This window comes from Nicrophorus vespilloides, unplaced genomic scaffold (assembly GCF_001412225.1).
Source record: "Nicrophorus vespilloides isolate i.1.1-1 unplaced genomic scaffold, Nicve_v1.0, whole genome shotgun sequence".
Taxonomy (NCBI): Eukaryota; Metazoa; Arthropoda; class Insecta; order Coleoptera; family Silphidae; genus Nicrophorus; species Nicrophorus vespilloides.
Genome location: NW_017099057.1, coordinates 1 through 19,091, shown reverse-complemented (window position 1 = coordinate 19,091; position 19,091 = coordinate 1). Strand labels below are relative to the sequence as shown.

Here is a 19,091-nt window from a genome sequence, read left to right as displayed (position 1 = left end):
CCACAATGGTTTTGTCATATTTCATACATTATTATATCAATTTTATATTTATAATGAAACTATATATGATCAATTAATAAGTAAAATAAAACTTGTTAAAATCCTAACTTTGTGAACTGATGTATACTAGTCTTCTTTAATTAATAATTAGGATAAATGTTGTAGAATGTTAAAGGAATGTTAAATTTGAATTCAAATTTGTTTCTTTGCCAACGTAACTAAGTTTGGATGTATGCAATTGTAATTGTGTTATTTCTATTGGATGCAATACTGTAGAGTTCAATATATGGAATTGGCGTTGCAAGAAACTTGTATCTGTTGGAATTCAAATAAATTTCAAAGTGCGCCTGACGTCTTCGTTCGCGTTCTTTATCTGATGTTGAGCAGCGCAAGAGTTGGCACACCTGTCTGACAAAATTGTGTTGATTTGTTGTTTTAATAGACGTAGGTTTTGTGTTACGTGTGACAAATAAATGGCTTTAAATCCGGCGAATTCCAATAAAAAGTGCGTCCTCGAGTGCAAAATCCAGTGATTATGTAAGTACATCTCGTATAGAGATCGTCGTTGAGTTTACAGGTACATTCGAACTTGCCCTCGATTGTTTTGTACATAACCTATGCCAATAATGCATTCGATAAGTGCAGTTCACGCTGCAACAGGAATCTAAACGAAATCGATGACATTTCGTACACTTTCAAGCAAAAATTGATATATTCAGCGAACAAAAGAAATCCTATTTGTTTTGCTGTTCATCTTTGTGTCAGATAAGAACGATCGGCAGCAGTATAAGATGTTTACGCCGAAGATAATATTGGTTTTAAAGACGCACAGGAGTACCTTGAACTCAGGCGTTTTTTGGTATGTTTGCAGGCAGCAGCCAAAAGTCCTGTACAATCATGGTTTAAAATAATTCGAAATCAACCTTGGTTCGTAGTGTTTGCTGCTGATGCCTTTTCCTATATTTATATATATGTATTTCTTCCCGCTGAACAAATTCTCATATTCGGCGATGCCGAAGCAGCCGAGGAAAAAATAAAAAAGTTATTTTTAAGGTGTCTGGAATATATGAGCATTACGTTTGGACGATAGTTTGGATGCCGTGATACAAATTAAGGTTAATGGCACCGCCGCCTCAATGAATACAAAGACATTTCGTAAATGTTTGCTCTTTGAAGGTCGCTGCGACCATGATGATTATTGACGCTCGAGCCGAAGACCGAAGCTTAAATCCTATAAGGATTGGTTTCCTAGTAACGGCATTTTTGAATGTAGAAGATTTGGATTAAAAGATTGCTGTTAGTCTTTAACAGCTCTTGTTTTAGGAAACCGCTTACTCTTGATATTGCACTTCCTTATCAACAAATGTTATATTTACAACAAAATTTAAAAAACTGTCCATGCTTCCATATAATTATTATTATTTTTCTTGCATATGCTTGAATATGTGTAGAATTACAACTTCGCTCTTTATGTTTCTTTTATGTTTTATCATCATTATTATTTGCATTTATTTCTGTTCATTTATTTTTTTCCATTACGCGCTTTCAACTCGGCTCTTGTACGCGCATCACGCCACGCCAACGGACGGTTCTCCATTGGAGCGTTTGATTTTCATGTGCACATCATGTTGGTCAGCTCCTAACAAAACGTCCAACGTTTCCGCTCGAATAATTTATAATTAAAGGAAACTACGTCGTCTACATACATATACACACACTTGCGATCCATTAAAATCATTCCTTTTTATCCCAGCTTCGACTTCTTCCTTCATCCACGAAGCTCACATGATTCACCTCTTTGTTATTTGAAATTGATCCAACAATCTTGTATAATTTATCTTTAAGCGCCTTTTGTAATGAAATGGAAAATTACTTTCGTCTAATATAACCTGATTTTCATTAACTATTACTCGTATTTGCTTACAGATGCATTGGGTTGCAATTTTTATATAAGGAGTATTCTCACAATTCTCTAAATACAAGTATCATTCAAACTTATTTGCTACAGTTTTCTTCGACATTGTCTTTTACTGTTTCATGTTTTGAAAAATTAAGTAATTTATGGTTTGTGTTGATTATTAAAGTTTTCAATTTTTTAAAGATCAATTGAAACATTTTACAACTAGTGATAGTGTCTGAGCACCAGCATTAAAGTAAATATGATGATTGCAACCAATTTGAGATAAATGATGAATGTTTGTTCTTTTTTTTATAGTTATCCTATCTGATAACGATGCTTGATCCTAACATTTAATCCAACTCAAATATAATAACTAAAACGTGTTTAATAATTATTGTTGAAATCTATTAAATATACATGAAATTAATAAATAAATAATGCTTTGATTTTCGTTTCTGAACCACTGCGGAAGACGTGGGTTTTTCTTTAATATTCTGATCAAGATTGTTATAAATCACAGTGTCATAGCTTTCACTGCCTCTTTGTAAGTGCAATTGTGTTTCACGTCTCGTATTTAGTTTGTGCAAGTGACAACAGAAGTAATTGTTTATATTTAGTTTTATAATTTTTAACTTAAAAAAATGTTAAATTCTCAAAAAAAAAATTGGTTTTGTACGTAATTAATGGTAATGATCGTGATGGCATTTGCTACAATTATCAATTGTTAATTATAAAAATATCAAAATATCTCTATAATTTGACGCTTCCTTACATAACACTCTTTCTAAGCATTCGCGACCAGCGCTGATAGCCTTTTCGGTGCGATATCTTCGACATATTTATATAACTCGATTCGAAATGTAAACACTTTGGATCGATCACACCACGTTTTATTTTGATCGCTCTTCTCTTTCTGTTTTCCATTCGCATGCAAAACAACATTACTCAACAACAACAAGTGCAATGCGTTTTATGTTAATCTTTTAATTGAAAGTGCATTAAGTCGAGTTTTCTTTTTGAATCGGACATTGGAATCGCGCTCATCCATAGATCATCAATAGGTGATACTACTATTACTGGTAGATCTCATTGTTTTATAAATTAATTGTATACCTATCTTTTCCGTAATCTCTGAGATGAAACTGTCCTTTTCTTGTCTCATCATAAACCTTATCGTTTACAACCTTTGACCAAATACACTGTGAGCGATTTGCGTGGGAGCACTTTCCGTGTTCAAAGTATACACTTCACTTGCTCATATTTTTATATTCGCAGATTTTGGAATCATGATTTTTATTTTGCCGAACATTGACCTCGTAGATGTTCTCCAAATTGTAGCTCGTGCGGAATAATGCGTTCCACTTCAAAGATCTGATCTGAATTTTAATTGAATCAAATACAATTAAATTACATTTCAATACAAACTATATTTTATCCCAATTGCCAAACGTATTTATTTCTTGTATCACATTTCTTTTGACCACGTGCATTTTATTTCTCATTTATGGAAAGTAGTTCAAATTATTACAATTTTAGATACATTTTCCATTTATTAATTTATGTCAAGTAAAGTTTATCATATCAAAGAAATTTTAATTTTATTTCCAATTTAAATTAAATATCGTGACTTTAAATATTCTTATAATTGTATGTGGGTCATAAACTTTAGTTTCAAGTCATTATAAGTTAATATTATTTTAACTACGATTTGCATATTATTGTTAAAAATAACGTGATTGCATTTTAATGCAAAGTTCATTTTTTATATAAATTGAACATTTGTTAATTTCGTAATTATGCAATTGAATATGAATATGATGGAATTCTAAATGTAGTAGCAAAAGTTTAAAGTTTAAAATTATTAAATGCATTCAATTTTTTTATAGCTGAGTAACATACATATATTGGTAGCAGCTGTTTCTATAAGGCTTTATCAACATCGAGAAATTGGGTAAACACTTCTTATTAGTAATTTGTTTTTAACCGATGAAGACCTTATGGTTGTTGCGAAATTGAGTGTTCTGTAATGTTTAAAAAAAAACCTATGGAGGAGTTGTTTTCTAGTGGGGACTCCTTGTCGGCTCGAACGTACTTTTAGCATTAGCTTTCGTTACACTCGCTGTTTGTTAGCCTTCCCAATCGTCGTCAAATACATGTGTTTCCGGGGGAGTAGGCACGTCACTGTTAAAATGCGCGATAAAAACCTGGCCTGATGGTTACATTAACCGCTGCATAGTTTTTTCCATTTCTTGCTGTTTTTAGTTTACCATAATTATTGCACTGTTCAACACAATATTACAAATGTGCTCCGTTCCGATTTGAACCAAAAAAAACTACCCTCTTTTTCCAGAACTTGAGAGTTTGAAAGAATCATGGAGGGCATTTTAGAGTTTCTGTTTTGTGTGGGATTCCTGTACTGGGTGTTCCCCAACTATTTCACTGAAGGATTCTCCAGGTCAGTTATCATTTTTTTTTTATTTTTATATACTTTTTTTTATTGTTCTTCTCTCGAAAAACTTACTAATTTTCTAACTTGGTTATGGGTATCTCTAGTCTTTGATTAATCTCGTGAATCATCATTACTTATTTTATATGAATGTTTGTGGAATATTTATTGTTTTCTTATGATTATTTTTCAGTGCGTCATTTAAATACACACGATTATAAATCAAAGGACTACCAAATATCTTTGATATAAATTCCTAATTAGTATTTGTATTTTTTTTTAATATATATTATAATATGCAACACGCACGAGTTCACAGATGCACGCTATGTTATGTTGTTTGGTTAATTAGTCTCTCCATTCGTAAATAAGATTGTTATTAAAATGTTTTCCGAACTTCAGTACTATTTTATATGCTTTGACATTGAACAAGAGTATTGCATTATTTGATCTTTGCATTATCATGTTTATAAGATTCCTGCGGAAGTTCTCTCGTTATTTTTATATAAAAATATCTGTTTCAAAAACAAAAACATTTATATTTATGCTTTTATTCAGCCGCTGAAAGTTGTGCATATTCTAGACTAGCAACATCTATTAATAAATATAACAACTTTGGTACATGTAAAAATACTAGTTCTGATGTAATAATTTTCGAATTAAAATTGCAACTTTTTTGTTATTGATTTAGTGAAAAGTTGCTTGATATAAAGGCTTTAAAACAATACTTATTTTTTAATTTTGTTTTAATTGTTTCATTATCCATCGATCATCTGCGTTCAAATTTATCTCTATTAGGGAAGATTGCTTTTAATCACTCGATTTCAGATCGATCATGCAAATAATCATGAACATTTTTTTGTGTGTTTATATTTTTTATTGTTGCGAACGTTAATTTGCACGGTTGTGGAATACCGAGAGGAGGTCGTCCATTAATTATCGAATCCCTGGATGCAAATTAATTTCAGGGCATCCACGAATGCACGTCGATGTAAATGAGCTGCACGAAATCAGATCATACAAATTGCATTAATTACACTTAAAAGCGTTCGCCCATTAGGCCCTTTGGTCGCTCGCTAATCGGCTTTGCCGGTAGTTCGATCACTGTAGCCAATATCGTGCAGATAATTCCAGATGAAAACAAAAATATACAGCCTCTTTTTTTTTTTTGATCACTCTCTCGCTCTGTCTCTCCCTCGTTTTTATCTGGTGATCGGTATCGAGCTGGACATGATACTGTGCTGCGGCCTGCGATAAGCCGGAATCTGTTTTTAGAGTGTTCTGGATAGTAACAACCTAATTAATTTATCCCGGCGATCGATGATTGCTTCAAGTTCAAGTTTAGATCTACCTACATAACATGTACAGATTATTTTCGGCCTGGCTCGGCCCGATCTTATTATTGTCCGACATTTTCACTTTCTGGCACATAAATAAGAAAGATTCATGCTCTCGTATCCGATCTTCTTTTGATGTCCGTCACATTGCAACGAATTTATTATACTTGCACATGCATTTCCCCAATCGCATTTACTATAAATCCAGTTTATCAAGTGGAGTATCCTATATTTTTGGTTTGGGTCAGTAGGAGTCCACGTGCATCGGATGTGCTGTATCACGACCATTCATCATAATGAGCTTTGATTCCATTGTACTTTATCCTTGGTTCTGATAACGCAGGGTCTTCGATCAACTGGAATTCTGAGAGAGCGCAAGAAGTTAATGAATTTCATCACGTACATGCATTTTGCAATTGACCTTTAAAATGGACACCACCTCGTGTTCGTTCCTCAATGATTTTTTCTTCTTCTTCTTCTTCCAATAACTTTTGGTTTGCACCGAAAATTACATAACAATATGTTTTGTCTGGAGGGAAGTTTTCAATTTGGTGTCGGACGTTCTATAGTAATTGAAGCACAAAGAGTTAATTCCAGATGACGAATTCCAAAGCTTAAGCTTTGAATGTGACATAAAAAAAAGGATTTTCCTTTTACAAAATATACAATAACAGATATTTATGTAAGTTTCGAATGTAGTTGGTTAATATTAACAAATGAAATTAATCGCTCTGTGTAATTCTATATATATACTGCAAGTAATTGCGCGAAAGAAATCCAAGAATCGCACGCGTCTTTCTATCTATATATAAACATCCTCGAATTATGTTTCTGGTTATATTTTATTTAATTTATTTCGTTTCCTTTTTATCATCATTATACTATTATAACTATTAACGCTGATTCATAGCGCAGAGCTAGATCGAATTGTTATCAAACGTATTTCGAATTCGGATCAATAAGTCAATGGCATATTAATAAACATAATTCGCAACCTTATGAATATGCATTTTTGAAGTTCCCTATTTGATATTTCCGTACATTTTCTCCAATTATTTTAAAACATATTTATTGTTTAATTATTTAAATTTTGATTACATATTTTTGTATTTTTTTTTATCGTAAATGTTGTTTTTGATATTTGTAGTGTATTTTGTACGCACTTTGTATGAATAATACAATTGATTTTTGTTAATCGCTTATGAACTTTATCGTTAATACAATTATGATGAGTGTTTCCTATTTTATCTATGTTCCTAGTTATATTTTTTGTGTAGATGATTTTTCAATGAATAATTAATTTTACTATTACTATTTAATTCCGAAGAAAGAATAAATTAGTTTTGAACATGCTGCCAGGATTACATCAACTTACCAAATCGTTCTTGCGTGTCCATCCACCGAATAAGTTGATCTTCACGGTTCGTTGGTATTACTGGCACGTTCTCTCTTTAGGCCATCGATCTCCAAACGACTCCTATTTTCTTCTTTCTAAATTGTATTATGCATAACCCAATGGTGTATGAAGCACGCGACGTAAAAGTATTGAATTTAAAATGCAAGAATTGGATTAATACTAATCAAAGTTAAACTCATGGTAAATTTAAGAATGTAGTTGTGTTTGAAGAATTATTCAGACGTTCCTGCTATTTTCCTGTAAGTACTCATTAAACACGTAATTGTTGTATAATTGCTGGTTTTATTTACAATAGTTTGTATTTTTTTCTTCTTTCTATACCTCGACATAATGGCATCGTTAAATCCATTTCTTTATCAATTGTATGGAACAATTTTCATAATTGCGTGCACCGTTGAAAGTCGAGTTGTTTACGTAGTAGATATGAGTGTGTTCTTCATTTCGTTGGAAGATCGACCTTGCGACTTATTTTGAGTATCAATCCGAGTGACTCGTATATTTCGGAATTCCTGATACGCAATGACCAAAGGTTGAAGTGACTGATCCGGCGATCGGTTATTCCTCTTCTGCGCCCGTAATCATCGATCAGACGAGCAAAGTTCCATCGCGTCAATTGCGCGTCCTGCTTTCATCCTGAAAAGAAAACCTTGTACACATTTTTCAGGATGGGCATGTTGTTCTTTGTGTAAATGCACCGGCTTCAATTGGCTTTGATGGACGGGAGGGGAACTCCTAATTATTTGACAATAACGACGCCAATCTACGCCAATGAACTCTTTAACAGCTCTATTTCATCAACGACCTGCGCCCATTCAAGTCCGAAGGGTCTCCACCTCCGCACCGCGAACGCATATATATATATATTATATTATGTAACTCTGAACGCTCTTTGTTTGTGTCCGTGAATGCATTTGTCGATGTGCGATTATATAAACATCCAGGCAATAGCGATGCGCCGCTGCAAGAACAATACGTAATTAGTTTGAAACACGAGCGCTTTTATAATGTGATTAAGAGTCGGTGGTGCGGTTTTTATCAGGGACCGCGGAGGAAAGAAAGTTAATACTGGTATGACACTCGGAACTTAATCCATTTGTTGATTGGCATCGTTCAAGAAAATAAGTTCGGCTCCTTTGCAAAAAAAAAAAATTTGTTCCTCGTTTAATTTAGTCTGTTTCTCTCGTCCCATTATCAAAGTTTTGTAATTATTATTATTGGGTTATCGGTGAACGCTCGAAACGGACCAACAAATTACAAAACGAAAAAAAAAAACACACACACACACTAATCTCCGATGATAATTTAAATTATCGAGTTTTGTACGAGTCTGAAATTTTCTTACTGAGGAGTCGCGAGTAGTAGTTCCTCGGGACATGGCTCTGGATACGGTTGTGGTGGCCGGGCTCTGATAACATCTGGAGAACAACAACAGAGATCAGTGTTTATTTTTTTTTTTGCTATATTGAATTGTGTGCAGCAAGACCGAAATCAAGATGGAACTCATTGGAACTTTATACGGGGCTTTCCAGCTTACCATCGTTGTGTTTTTTGTTCACCTAGTCTTAATAGTCAAAGGGTTTGTTCATATATATTTTTATTTTTTTAATTTAGTATTTAAGTTTTCATTCAACTTTGATATTTGAACCCGAACCATGTCCGGGGGTTATCTCGACATCTGCATGAAAGACTTTGGAAACTTACTTGTAAGTTCTCAAAGTATTGAAAATGCTTGAGATTTCATCAGAACTCGATATTGAGCTTTGATCATTGGCTATAATTGATAAGCAAGGAATTACATTTAAGACAAAGAAATTATCAGTATTGGAACCTTTTTATTTTTGATACTTAAATTTATTTATACTTTCAAATACTGCAAAGCCAATTAATTATCAAGTACATGCAATTACATCGAACTCCGTCGTTATTTAAATAATATTGATCATAAATATTTTAAACTCAACAGGAATGGTTACTCAATATAATAAAATCTAAAAATATTACATTTCTCGACTTTGATCTTCGAATACCAGTTTTATGAACATAATTAAGTTTGTAATCAATGTATCTTATTATAATTAGTAGGATAATTGGTCGTATTGAAATTGCACATAATTGACAATTAAGATAACAAACATTTAAAGTTTATGTAAAATTTAAAAAAAAAAAAAAACGAAGTTATCTTTTGTAAAATGAATATGAAATGTTTGTTACTTTTGTATAAAGTTAATTACTTGAGGCGTGAAGTAATGCCGTTCAAAAGTTCATGGTTTTAGAAATTCATGCAACTTGGATTTAAATATTTTCAAACATTGTCTTACCTTGGAAACTATGTCAAAAAGATGCTATTATTGTACGTTGAAATGTTGTCGTTTGACAATGAATTACATAAAAATTCTTAATAATCATTAAGTTGTGTGCGTTATAATAAAATTATTTTACAAAACTCAATCGCTTTGGCATTGAACCTTAAGTTTTTTTATCTATGGAATTTCTAACTACTGGCAAAGTTATCAGCATGTTTTAATAAAACAATTTATAGAAAATACAAAGAACTGAATGTGATAATTTTATCTTATGTTTTCATATAAAGTTAGATACGAGTGTGCATGTAAATAACGAAAGTAGATTCTAATTTTGTGTCTCTTCTAAATGTAATTTACGCTTTTATGAATGAATTATTTTTTTAGTAAAATATCATATAACATTGTTGTTTAAAGTATTTATGAGTTCTTAATTTAGATGAATTTGATTTTGCAAATCAAAGTTTAAATAAAATATGATTGCAGTGTGAAATTGATGAATGAAATTGTAATTTGTCTCGTTTAATATGCAATTCGATTAGGATTTTTTTCATGATTAATTACGAATTTGTTGTCACCGTTACATTATAATTTTTGCGCTGATAAATCTCTGTGATACTAATTAGTTGTGATATTGGTTTCAGAATTAACAAAATGGTGGATGTGCTTTCGAGAAGGATAATTGATACGTATAACAGATTCGCTCCGAGGGATCCGAATCAGAACGAATCAATTTCTTCGATTAGTTACGTGCACAGGGTTCACAAGGAGCAGAAGTTCAAGAAGCCGACAAAGGTAGGTGTTCTTAGAGTAATCAAACTGAAAGATTTGCTTAATGATATATGTGTATTACAAATTTTAGCAAGCCGTTGAGAATTTGTTCGCAATCAAAGAAGATGTTCCTCCGGTGACGATAGCACCTCGAAGGCAGTACCCGACCAATTCGCAATGTAATTGTAACAGTCGAGGTGTAACGGTAAGTTACCAATTGGTGGAAACCACCTCCGCGATCGGCTAATTGGAGTCAAGTGCAGGAGACCAGTGGGAGAGAGACTTAGAAATAATGCGCAACCAAGAGTCGCGCGTCTAGCCTCATTCATGTGATCCAAAAATAAATCGAAAAAATGCCTCTCCTTTCCACCATCGAAGACTATTTCCGTACAGAGTCCAGGTCGTTGCAATTCCAACCTGAACAATAATGCTCTTGCGATTGCGTGGCTATAACGATCCCCCTTGGGTAAATAAACAATAAGGCCCTTTTTGCGTTACTTGCGGTTTATTTTCATTTTAATTGCTTCCTCTTTAAATGCCATCGCTGCTAACATTCAAGGCTTACGTAACGACGCACGTACATATATTTTTTTTTTTTTTGTATAGAAGCCGACTCCAAATCTGACGAATTGCGCTCTGAAGAACATCTTGAAATACACACCAGCCCAGAAGAATATCAATTTGTTGAACAGGGTGTTCAATCACCTGTCGCAAGTGTACGAACTCAAGAAGTATACCTATCCGCAAGTCGAAGGCACGGTGATCAAAGATGAGAGGGTCAAGCATGCTATCGAAAAAATGTCCGTGCAGCAGTTCCGGGATACGGACGACAATGATGACGAGGTGTACAACAAGCTGTTGTCGGGGAACAAGAAGCGTGCGGCAAAATTGCTGCGAGATATGCGTTCGAAACTTTCAGATTTTCTTCTAAGGTGAGATCGTGAGATAAAAGTAAACTTATTTCTTTATAAATATGTTTCGTTTTTCAGATTCACTTCATGGGTGTTATATAAACTGTTTCCGTGCTTCCTGAAGGCTGTTGTGGTTCATCCCGCGCACGTGCAGATGCTGAAAGAAGCGAGCAAATCAAATTTACCAATGATATTTCTACCTCTCCATCGGTCTCATTTGGATTACATCCTGATGTCCTTTATACTTCTTAACAATGATATCAGATCGCCGTTGGTTGCTTCTGGAGACAATCTTAGAATTCCGTTCTTCGGGTAAGTTCAATTAAGTTCGGATTGTATATGTGTATTATTAATGCTCTTTAAATGCAGGTCCCTGTTGCGTGGATTGGGAGCGTTCTTTATAAAGCGTCGTGTGGATCCTATCATGGGGAGGAAGGATCACATCTACAAGGCGATTTTACATACCTACATGAATGAATGCTTACGTGCCGGTCACAACATCGAGTTCTTCCTCGAAGGAGGAAGGACGCGCACGGGGAAGCCTTGTATGCCCAAGTACGGCATTCTTAGTGTAATTGTCGAGGCCGTCATCGATGGCACCATCGAAGACGCCTTGTTGGTACCTGTTAGTATTAATTACGAGAAGCTGGTAGACGGGAACTTCGTTAGAGAACAGCTGGGTCAAGCCAAAGAGATGGAGACCTTCGGTTCGGCGATCAAGGGCATTTGGCAGGTGTTGAACAGCAATTACGGTATGATCCGTGTCGACTTCAATCAGCCATTCTCGTTAACGGTAACCCTTACGACCTTAATCTTGTAATGTTAATTAAAACTAAACTAAATTTTCAGACGTTAATTAACACGTTCAACACGAACGGTAAAATTCCAAAGCCAATCTTCAACAAAAAACTAAAATCAAATCCATCCAGCACTAGTTTATATGGCACAGACGTTGTTTCCGATGAACACAAAAATATTGTAGAAAGTATATCCAAGCATGTGATTTACGGTAATTAATTAATATTTTGTAAATTATTTTTATAACATTTAAAATTTTCAGATTGTGCCAATACTCAAGCCATAATGTCGACGAATGCCGTTGCGTTTTTGCTGTTGAATAAGTACAAGCAGGGTGTTTCTATGCAAGAGCTTGTTGATGCTTTGGATGAGCTGAAAACTGAGTTGATAGCAAAGAATAGGGAGATCGGTTTCACTGGCGACTATTTGGATGTCATCAACTATGCAGTGCGCACTCATAATCAACTCATCAGCGACATTAGTATTTTCATTTGGTGCATTTTCAGATTGAGATCCTAGGTCCAGCGTTGGTCATGAAGGAGAAGGGTCCCAGCAACGAGGACTTTATTAAACCGGTGTCGATGTTACCCAACGTCATCGAGTTGTCGTACTACAGCAACTCGCTGATGAGCTGTTACTCACTTGATTCTGTGATCGCAATCGCCCTCTTCTCCCTCGACTTAAAATCGGGCATCGTGGAACAAGACGATCTGGTTCAAGCCTCCCTGGAACTGTGCAATTACCTCCAATACGAGTTTATCTTCTGCAGACCGTGCCAAAGTTTAGAATCTAATATCCTCGAAGCCATCGACTGCCTTCGCAATCGCCACCACATTTTCACACTGGTAATTGTCATCTCATAAAAATCAAAATCATTTAATTATATTTATTTTTGCTTTGTATATGCAGTTAGATAGTGATAAACCAGCGCAGGTGTCGATGGCGTGCTTAGATATTGATGACGAGGAGCGAGTCGTCTACAATCCAGTGCAATACCAGTTGAACGCCAAGGGTAAAGAGTATGCGTTCTTCCTAAGATCGTTGCTGATGCCTTTGATAGAAGCGTACTCAGTGACAGCCAGTTCTTTGTATAAATTGGTAGACAGGACAGTTTTGGAGAATGAACTAGTCAAAGACATATTGGAGGAAATGAAGAGCGAGTTAAGCAGCGGCTCTTTATTATACGGTACTTCATTCAATTTCACCAAATAAATTAGCTAAAAGTTAACTTTCCTTTCAATTACAGAGGAGAGCGTTTCGGTGGATCCCATTAAGAACGCATTGAAGCTGTATCAAAGACTGGAACTATTGGAGGTCCACACAGAGAAGAAATTGAAATTATACTACTTAAAGGAGAACGTGAATAACAACGACAGCGTGAAGAAGATGTTCGAGAAGATCGATGTGTACCGATCGACGCAGAAGTTCGACGTGACAATCTTCAGTTACGATATGAAAGAGTAGTGCCTTATTCTAAAGAATCAAACGAAGAAAATCTCATACACATTTATATATATATATAAAATTAAGTTTTAAGAAGTTTTGCTCATTTTTTTAGTAATACGTTGTATTTTTTTGTTTGTTTAAGTGACATCATTAACACAAAACGAAGTAAAACAAAGCGAATTTCGTCCTGAAAATATAAAAAAAAAGGCTGATTGAAACGTTTCTAGAAATTATAAATCATTAGCAGTTACTTTTCTGTGATAATGTTTGATTGTATCATCGATTTGTATACTATTTGGTGATGTAGAGGAGAGAAGATAAAAAAAAGAGGGATTTTTTTGTTTTTATTATGATATATATATATGAATTTAGTTTCTGGATATTCACTGTTTGAACTTTACTTTAATTTCCTCGTTCGATTATGCGATGCAATGTGTTTAGTGTATCTCAAAGTTTATAAAGACTACGTCTTCCTATACAGACGCGTTATTACAGACGCGTTATTAACCAATTTTAAAGAAAATTTTATTTATATAAATTTATATGAAATATATTTAGTGGACATTGGGACTATGCAGGAGACACGAGAACAAAAAAAAAGAAAAAGAAAAGCGAGTGGAGGAAAATTGTAAAGATGTAATTATTTTATATATACATATTTAGATTTTTTTTTTATAAAAGAAAAAACAATGAGGGTATTTTAAACGGATTCCTTTATTTTCCCCCTAATCACGTCCAAAAGATCATCGGGTGTCGGTCGGTGGGCAGTACCATAGATGTTCAAACCCAATTGTTCCATAGCCGCCTCTGTTGTGGGACCAATTGCAACCAGCTGAAAAATAATGTTCCATAAACCCATACAGTTTTCTTGTAAAAGTTCACCTTCATCAAATTGATATTCATCTCCTTTAAATAACTCAAAGTTGAGTTTACTCCAGAAGGACTGAAGAACACCACATACTCAGGGATGGAAGTGTAACAATTGGTGACACTCTTCAATTCCTCTTCTACCTTAGGATTAGGTATGGTGTCATACATGCAAATTTCGTGCAGAGAAAGTTCACTCTGAATTCGATTCTTCAGTATATCAGTTTTCAAATTACCATGAGGAAACAAAAATGGTTTATCATATTTATCTTTATCTGAAAATAAAAACTTAGTAACTACTAAAGATTTGTAAATTCAAATTTCAAGCACACCTTGCAACAAGATGTCAGCAAGATTGTTTGCATTCCCTGTTTCCTTCCCTGAGCAATCCAAGTCCAAATCTTGTGCAGCTTTCTCTGCTGTAGTTTCACCAACAACAAAATTATCCTTCAATGTCCATTTCTTATTAATTTTTGAACCTTCTAAAGCCAGCTTTGTGGCTATCACACATCTGGGACTGGCAAATATGATACCACTGAACTTCTCTGGTTCATCCAAACTGATCCTCAACTTATCCAAGTTCTTATACTCAAACTCAAGAGTCTTCACTTGCTTCACCACAAAACCTTCTTGCATTAATTTACTATCATATTTGTCATTGTTTTCATCACACTTCTGTGCCTTCAATAACAAAACAAAGTTTCTCACTGTAGTCATGTTTTTAACTGAATGAGGATGTCAGCGGTTATTGTTAGGATAACAATTAAAATTGTTTACGCTACTTATCGTAACCGGACGGTAACGCAACACTTTCTTGCATAACAATAAATAATTCATATCTATAATCATTTTATAGGTTATCGAGGTAGTTCATTTGATTTGCAGAAGAACTACGATTACAAATAAAATTAATTAATTAATTACCACTAGATGTTCAATGAATAGTATAAGTGTTGTTAATAACAAAAATTCAAAAAGTTTCTAATAACAATATTTAAATTAGTGCAGTGCTGAATCTGCTCAAACATAAGCTTTGATCTAGCTCTAAAAGATGGCAATTATTTGAAGTAATTGTTAGTTGTTTACAAACTATCTAATACGAAAGTTTCTTAATTAATTGTGACGAAGCTATGGTAGCTACAAACCTGTATTTATAATCATTTTCATCTCTCTATACTCAAGATCAATATTAACTTTCAAAATTCTTCTGGGAGTTGGTGTATATAAAAATACAGGCCATTTTCGAAGACGTTATTTTCCCAACTAATCTGTGAAATACTAAAGTTTCTTAACTAATTATGAAAATGCCATTGTAACTACAAACCTATATGTATGCTCATTTTAATCTCTGTATATTCTAGATCAACATTCATATTCAAAATTCTTCTGGGAGCTTTTTTTTATGAAAATACAGTTCATTTTCGAAGACGATGTTGTCCACCAAAGTTTGATAATTAATTGTGATGAAGCTACGGTAGCTACAAACATGAATGTACGCTCATTTTAATCTCGGTGTATTCTAGATTGATATTAATATTCAAAATTCTTCGGGGAAGTTCATTATCTAAGAAGATATTTAACATTTTTTTAAATCAAAATTTATATGTATGTTTGGTTGCCTGTATTTTAGGCGTAAAATGAATATTCCATTTTGAGTGTCAGCTGGCGCCATCTGTTAGCAATATAGCAAAGGTTATAGTTCGGGCATTTTGGCGCTGCATAAAATCCATTTCCTAGAAAACGTTCTAATTTTAATAAACAATTATATCAGAATATTGCTTAAACAAATGCAATGTTGTTACTTTACTCTAATAATTTAAATGCTAATTAGTTTTCGAGTTATATTCGTTTTAATTAAGACAAGCAGCGACATCTTTCGGAATTTTCATGAACCACTTATGCACGGAGCTCAGATACCTCCTCGCTACTCCTAGTCTCCTGGTACAAATCGAAATTTTCTGGCATTTTCGAGAATAAAGGGGGGGCGACTTGCGTTTTGATTCGCGAAAACCACCAACTCATTAAAGTCTAATAACTTTCTTATTAATTGACCAAAAATAACGTATTTTATATCAAACGAAAGCGAAATAAATATTCTTTAAAACAGTGTATTAAATATTTCCAATATATTTGAATATAACCATTTATTTAATTATTTTTTCAATTTTCTGCAAAACCTTCACGTTTTTTAAATTAATCGATTACCACAAGTGCTAATTAAACCATCAAATACGCAAATTAAAGAGAAAACTACAACCTTGCCAATGAGATAACTGTCGGCATTGTGGTTTGGTAAGTACATCTAGTATAAGTTATGAAATTCAAGTATTTTAAGCCTAAACTAATGAAAAATATATTATTTAGCACCTGACGAATCGATTTACTCAAATTTTATAATCGATGAAATGATGCAAAAATAAAACAAATGATATTTCTCAATTACACCTAATCAATATTAACCAAATTAAAAAGATCACGTTTATTTGGTTAAAACTTATTAACAATTTGTACAATTTAGAAAATATCCCGCAACTGTCGCTCGAGAACGCATTGTTATTCTTCTCCAATTATTCTGTTTGTATCGATCTAAACTTATTGGTTTTGTTTCATGAAATGGAAGAAAAGTTATGTAATTTTCGTGTAATTAAGAAAAAACGTGAAAACTCTTCGGATCTCAAGGAAACAGCGATTTTTAAGAAAATCCTATTCAATTTTCTACAGCTTGAAAAGATGAGGGTTTCTGCTTTGAATTGAGTGGACGATCATGTAATTATCTTAAAGGGTTGTCCATAAATTCACGAAATACTGAAAAAAAAAACTGTCTAGTCTATAGTCTATTCTAGTCTACATAACAAACAAGGGTTGCGCTCATTAGTGCTATGTGAGGCCCTAGGCGCAACCTGATTTGGAGGGTTCATATTCATATTCAATCATAACGTTTCTTTTGGCGATTTGGATGACCTTTAATTTAATTTGTTTTATATTTACTGCAGATTCTTGTAATTATTACACTAATTTAACAATAATTCATGTAGAAAACATCTGAACAATTCTTGCAGGGTTTAACTCCTCAATGTACTGAAAACTTAAGGCGGAAACCGGAAGATATTCGATTCCGTGCGGATATAAGATTTATTCTATATATTCTTTCACAATCGCCTTTGGTGGGAATGAAAAATTGCGTTGCACTGCTCTCTCCATCAGGGTATTAATTCCGTTCGGCTGCGTATTATAGGCGGTGTTTTAAATTTGAACCTAATCCAACTTAAAATGCCATTTCATAGATCCGACTCCATCCGCAGTAAGTGCTACACTCCGAGGAGATTTTACGTAAAAGAATTTTAAATTCCTTAAGTAGCGATCGGACCTGCTCTCCTTTTTCCTTGCCTTCCTTTCATCCCTCTCTATCTCTCTCACCCTTTCAATCGTTCCCAGTTTCCTTCTCTTTCTCTGGGAGGGAAAACACCAGATTTTTTAATTCCCACAGCATTCGTTTTCCTTGGGAGGAGGTTACATATATATTTTTATACTCCTACACCCCCCTTCCAATCGCACAAACCCCACAACCCCTACGGCATTCAACTTATTTTTTTTTCGAATTCATCGAACGGAAAGTTGTCCGTATTCCAATTCAATTCAAATATATTATGCATTTTGGTTTCAAATTAGATTTCTCCACTTGATCTATAACATGTACAGCTGTAATATCTAAGTAACGTAATTGGTAATTTAGTTATTTATATAACAACATATTAATTGTGAAATTAAACTATTTGTTACAGCTATAATATTGTCGTTATGTAGTGAAGATGATTCATCTGTAAACCGAAATGGAAGTGCGATCTAATGATCTAAGGAAGCTGCGGCAGTGCGCGCTAATAAATATGATTCTATAATGGGTAATTAATAAATCGGAGTTCCAATTAAGTAAGAGCACTTAATTAACTTACTAATCGGATCGGAGGAGACGCTCCAGCGGCGTCGCGACGGTGCCGGAACGGAGAATCTAGATGCTGGGGGGAGGTTTCTGTTGGGGTTTCGCGGGGGGGCGAAGGACGTCGGCGTCGGCGGTTGCGACGCCCGCCCTGGGGATCAACAAAACACTATCGCCGCGTTCGAAACTTTTTTAAAAGCTTATTATCGGATCCCCCTCGGCGAACCTTTTTACGTTTTCCTTCTTCTTTTTTTCCCTGCTTCTTTTTTTTTTTTGTTTTATTCCTCAACCACCTCATCCTACTGCTGTTGCCTCTCCGCCCCGTGTTCTTAACACTTTTTAAAACTGTATTATACTTTTTGCTCCGCTCTCTCACTTTTCTCATTCTCTCTTGCTTCATTCCATCAATGTTTCTTTTGTTTTATTTCCTTGTGGCTACGCCGTAAACCCTCCTGCTGCAAAACCACCCATTCCCATTTACATCAAGAGATACTTATTAAGACTCGCACTACTATATTTAAGTGACTAAATATTCTAATAAGAAGTAAAAGAAAACAAATCTTAATTATATACTAAATACATAATTAATAACTTAATTTTAGTTATATATAAAAAATAATGATAAAATGTAAATGGTTTTATGGAGAACGCATCTTAAATTTACTTTATTTTTGCACAGTTCAACGGCCTTATAGAAATCCTAGATTGCTCATAAAATTCGAGATTACTCGAAAACTATAATACATTTGCAAGATTGCTCAAAAATTCGATTGTTCTCGAAAACTATAATACATAGAATGAATCCAAAAGATGCATATGAAAGCTGAATGTTTGGGGAATCTAGCAAGTATATGATATATTACTGTGGTTTTACCGTTTGGCTGTAATTCGTGTTCAAATTTAAAAAATGCTCGAAAAAGCAGTGTTTTTACATTTCATTGATAATAAAGTAATGTTTTATTAA

General features: G+C 34.0%; 2 protein-coding genes across 5 annotated transcripts; one reads left to right on the top strand and one right to left on the bottom strand.

Annotated features, from left to right (window-relative positions):
* The first annotated feature begins 421 nt into the window (after positions 1–421).
* LOC108563926 (glycerol-3-phosphate acyltransferase 1, mitochondrial) lies at positions 422–13,712 on the top strand. 4 transcript variants are annotated; one of them, XM_017922759.1, is made up of 12 exons: positions 422–537; positions 4,251–4,355; positions 10,045–10,195; positions 10,263–10,376; positions 10,778–11,103; positions 11,161–11,394; positions 11,452–11,875; positions 11,932–12,091; positions 12,143–12,327; positions 12,387–12,725; positions 12,790–13,066; positions 13,127–13,712. In XM_017922759.1, exons 2-12 carry the CDS (start codon positions 4,273–4,275, stop codon positions 13,342–13,344), a joined length of 2,511 nt encoding a protein of 836 aa, XP_017778248.1. In that variant the 5' UTR covers positions 422–537; positions 4,251–4,272; the 3' UTR covers positions 13,345–13,712. The 4 variants fall into 4 exon arrangements, with proteins under 4 accessions (XP_017778248.1, XP_017778250.1, XP_017778247.1 ...); XM_017922761.1 differs by lacking the exon at positions 4,251–4,355; XM_017922758.1 differs by lacking the exons at positions 422–537; positions 4,251–4,355 and adding an exon at positions 7,957–8,676.
* Positions 13,713–13,918: 206 nt separating this feature from the next.
* On the bottom strand, positions 13,919–15,056 carry LOC108563927 (uroporphyrinogen-III synthase-like). Its single transcript, XM_017922763.1, has 3 exons — positions 14,526–15,056; positions 14,209–14,468; positions 13,919–14,158 (listed from the first exon to the last, which is right to left on the bottom strand). The coding sequence occupies exons 1-3, from the start codon at positions 14,908–14,910 to the stop codon at positions 14,027–14,029; spliced, it is 777 nt and encodes a 258-aa protein (XP_017778252.1). The 5' UTR covers positions 14,911–15,056; the 3' UTR covers positions 13,919–14,026.
* Positions 15,057–19,091: the final 4,035 nt, after the last annotated feature.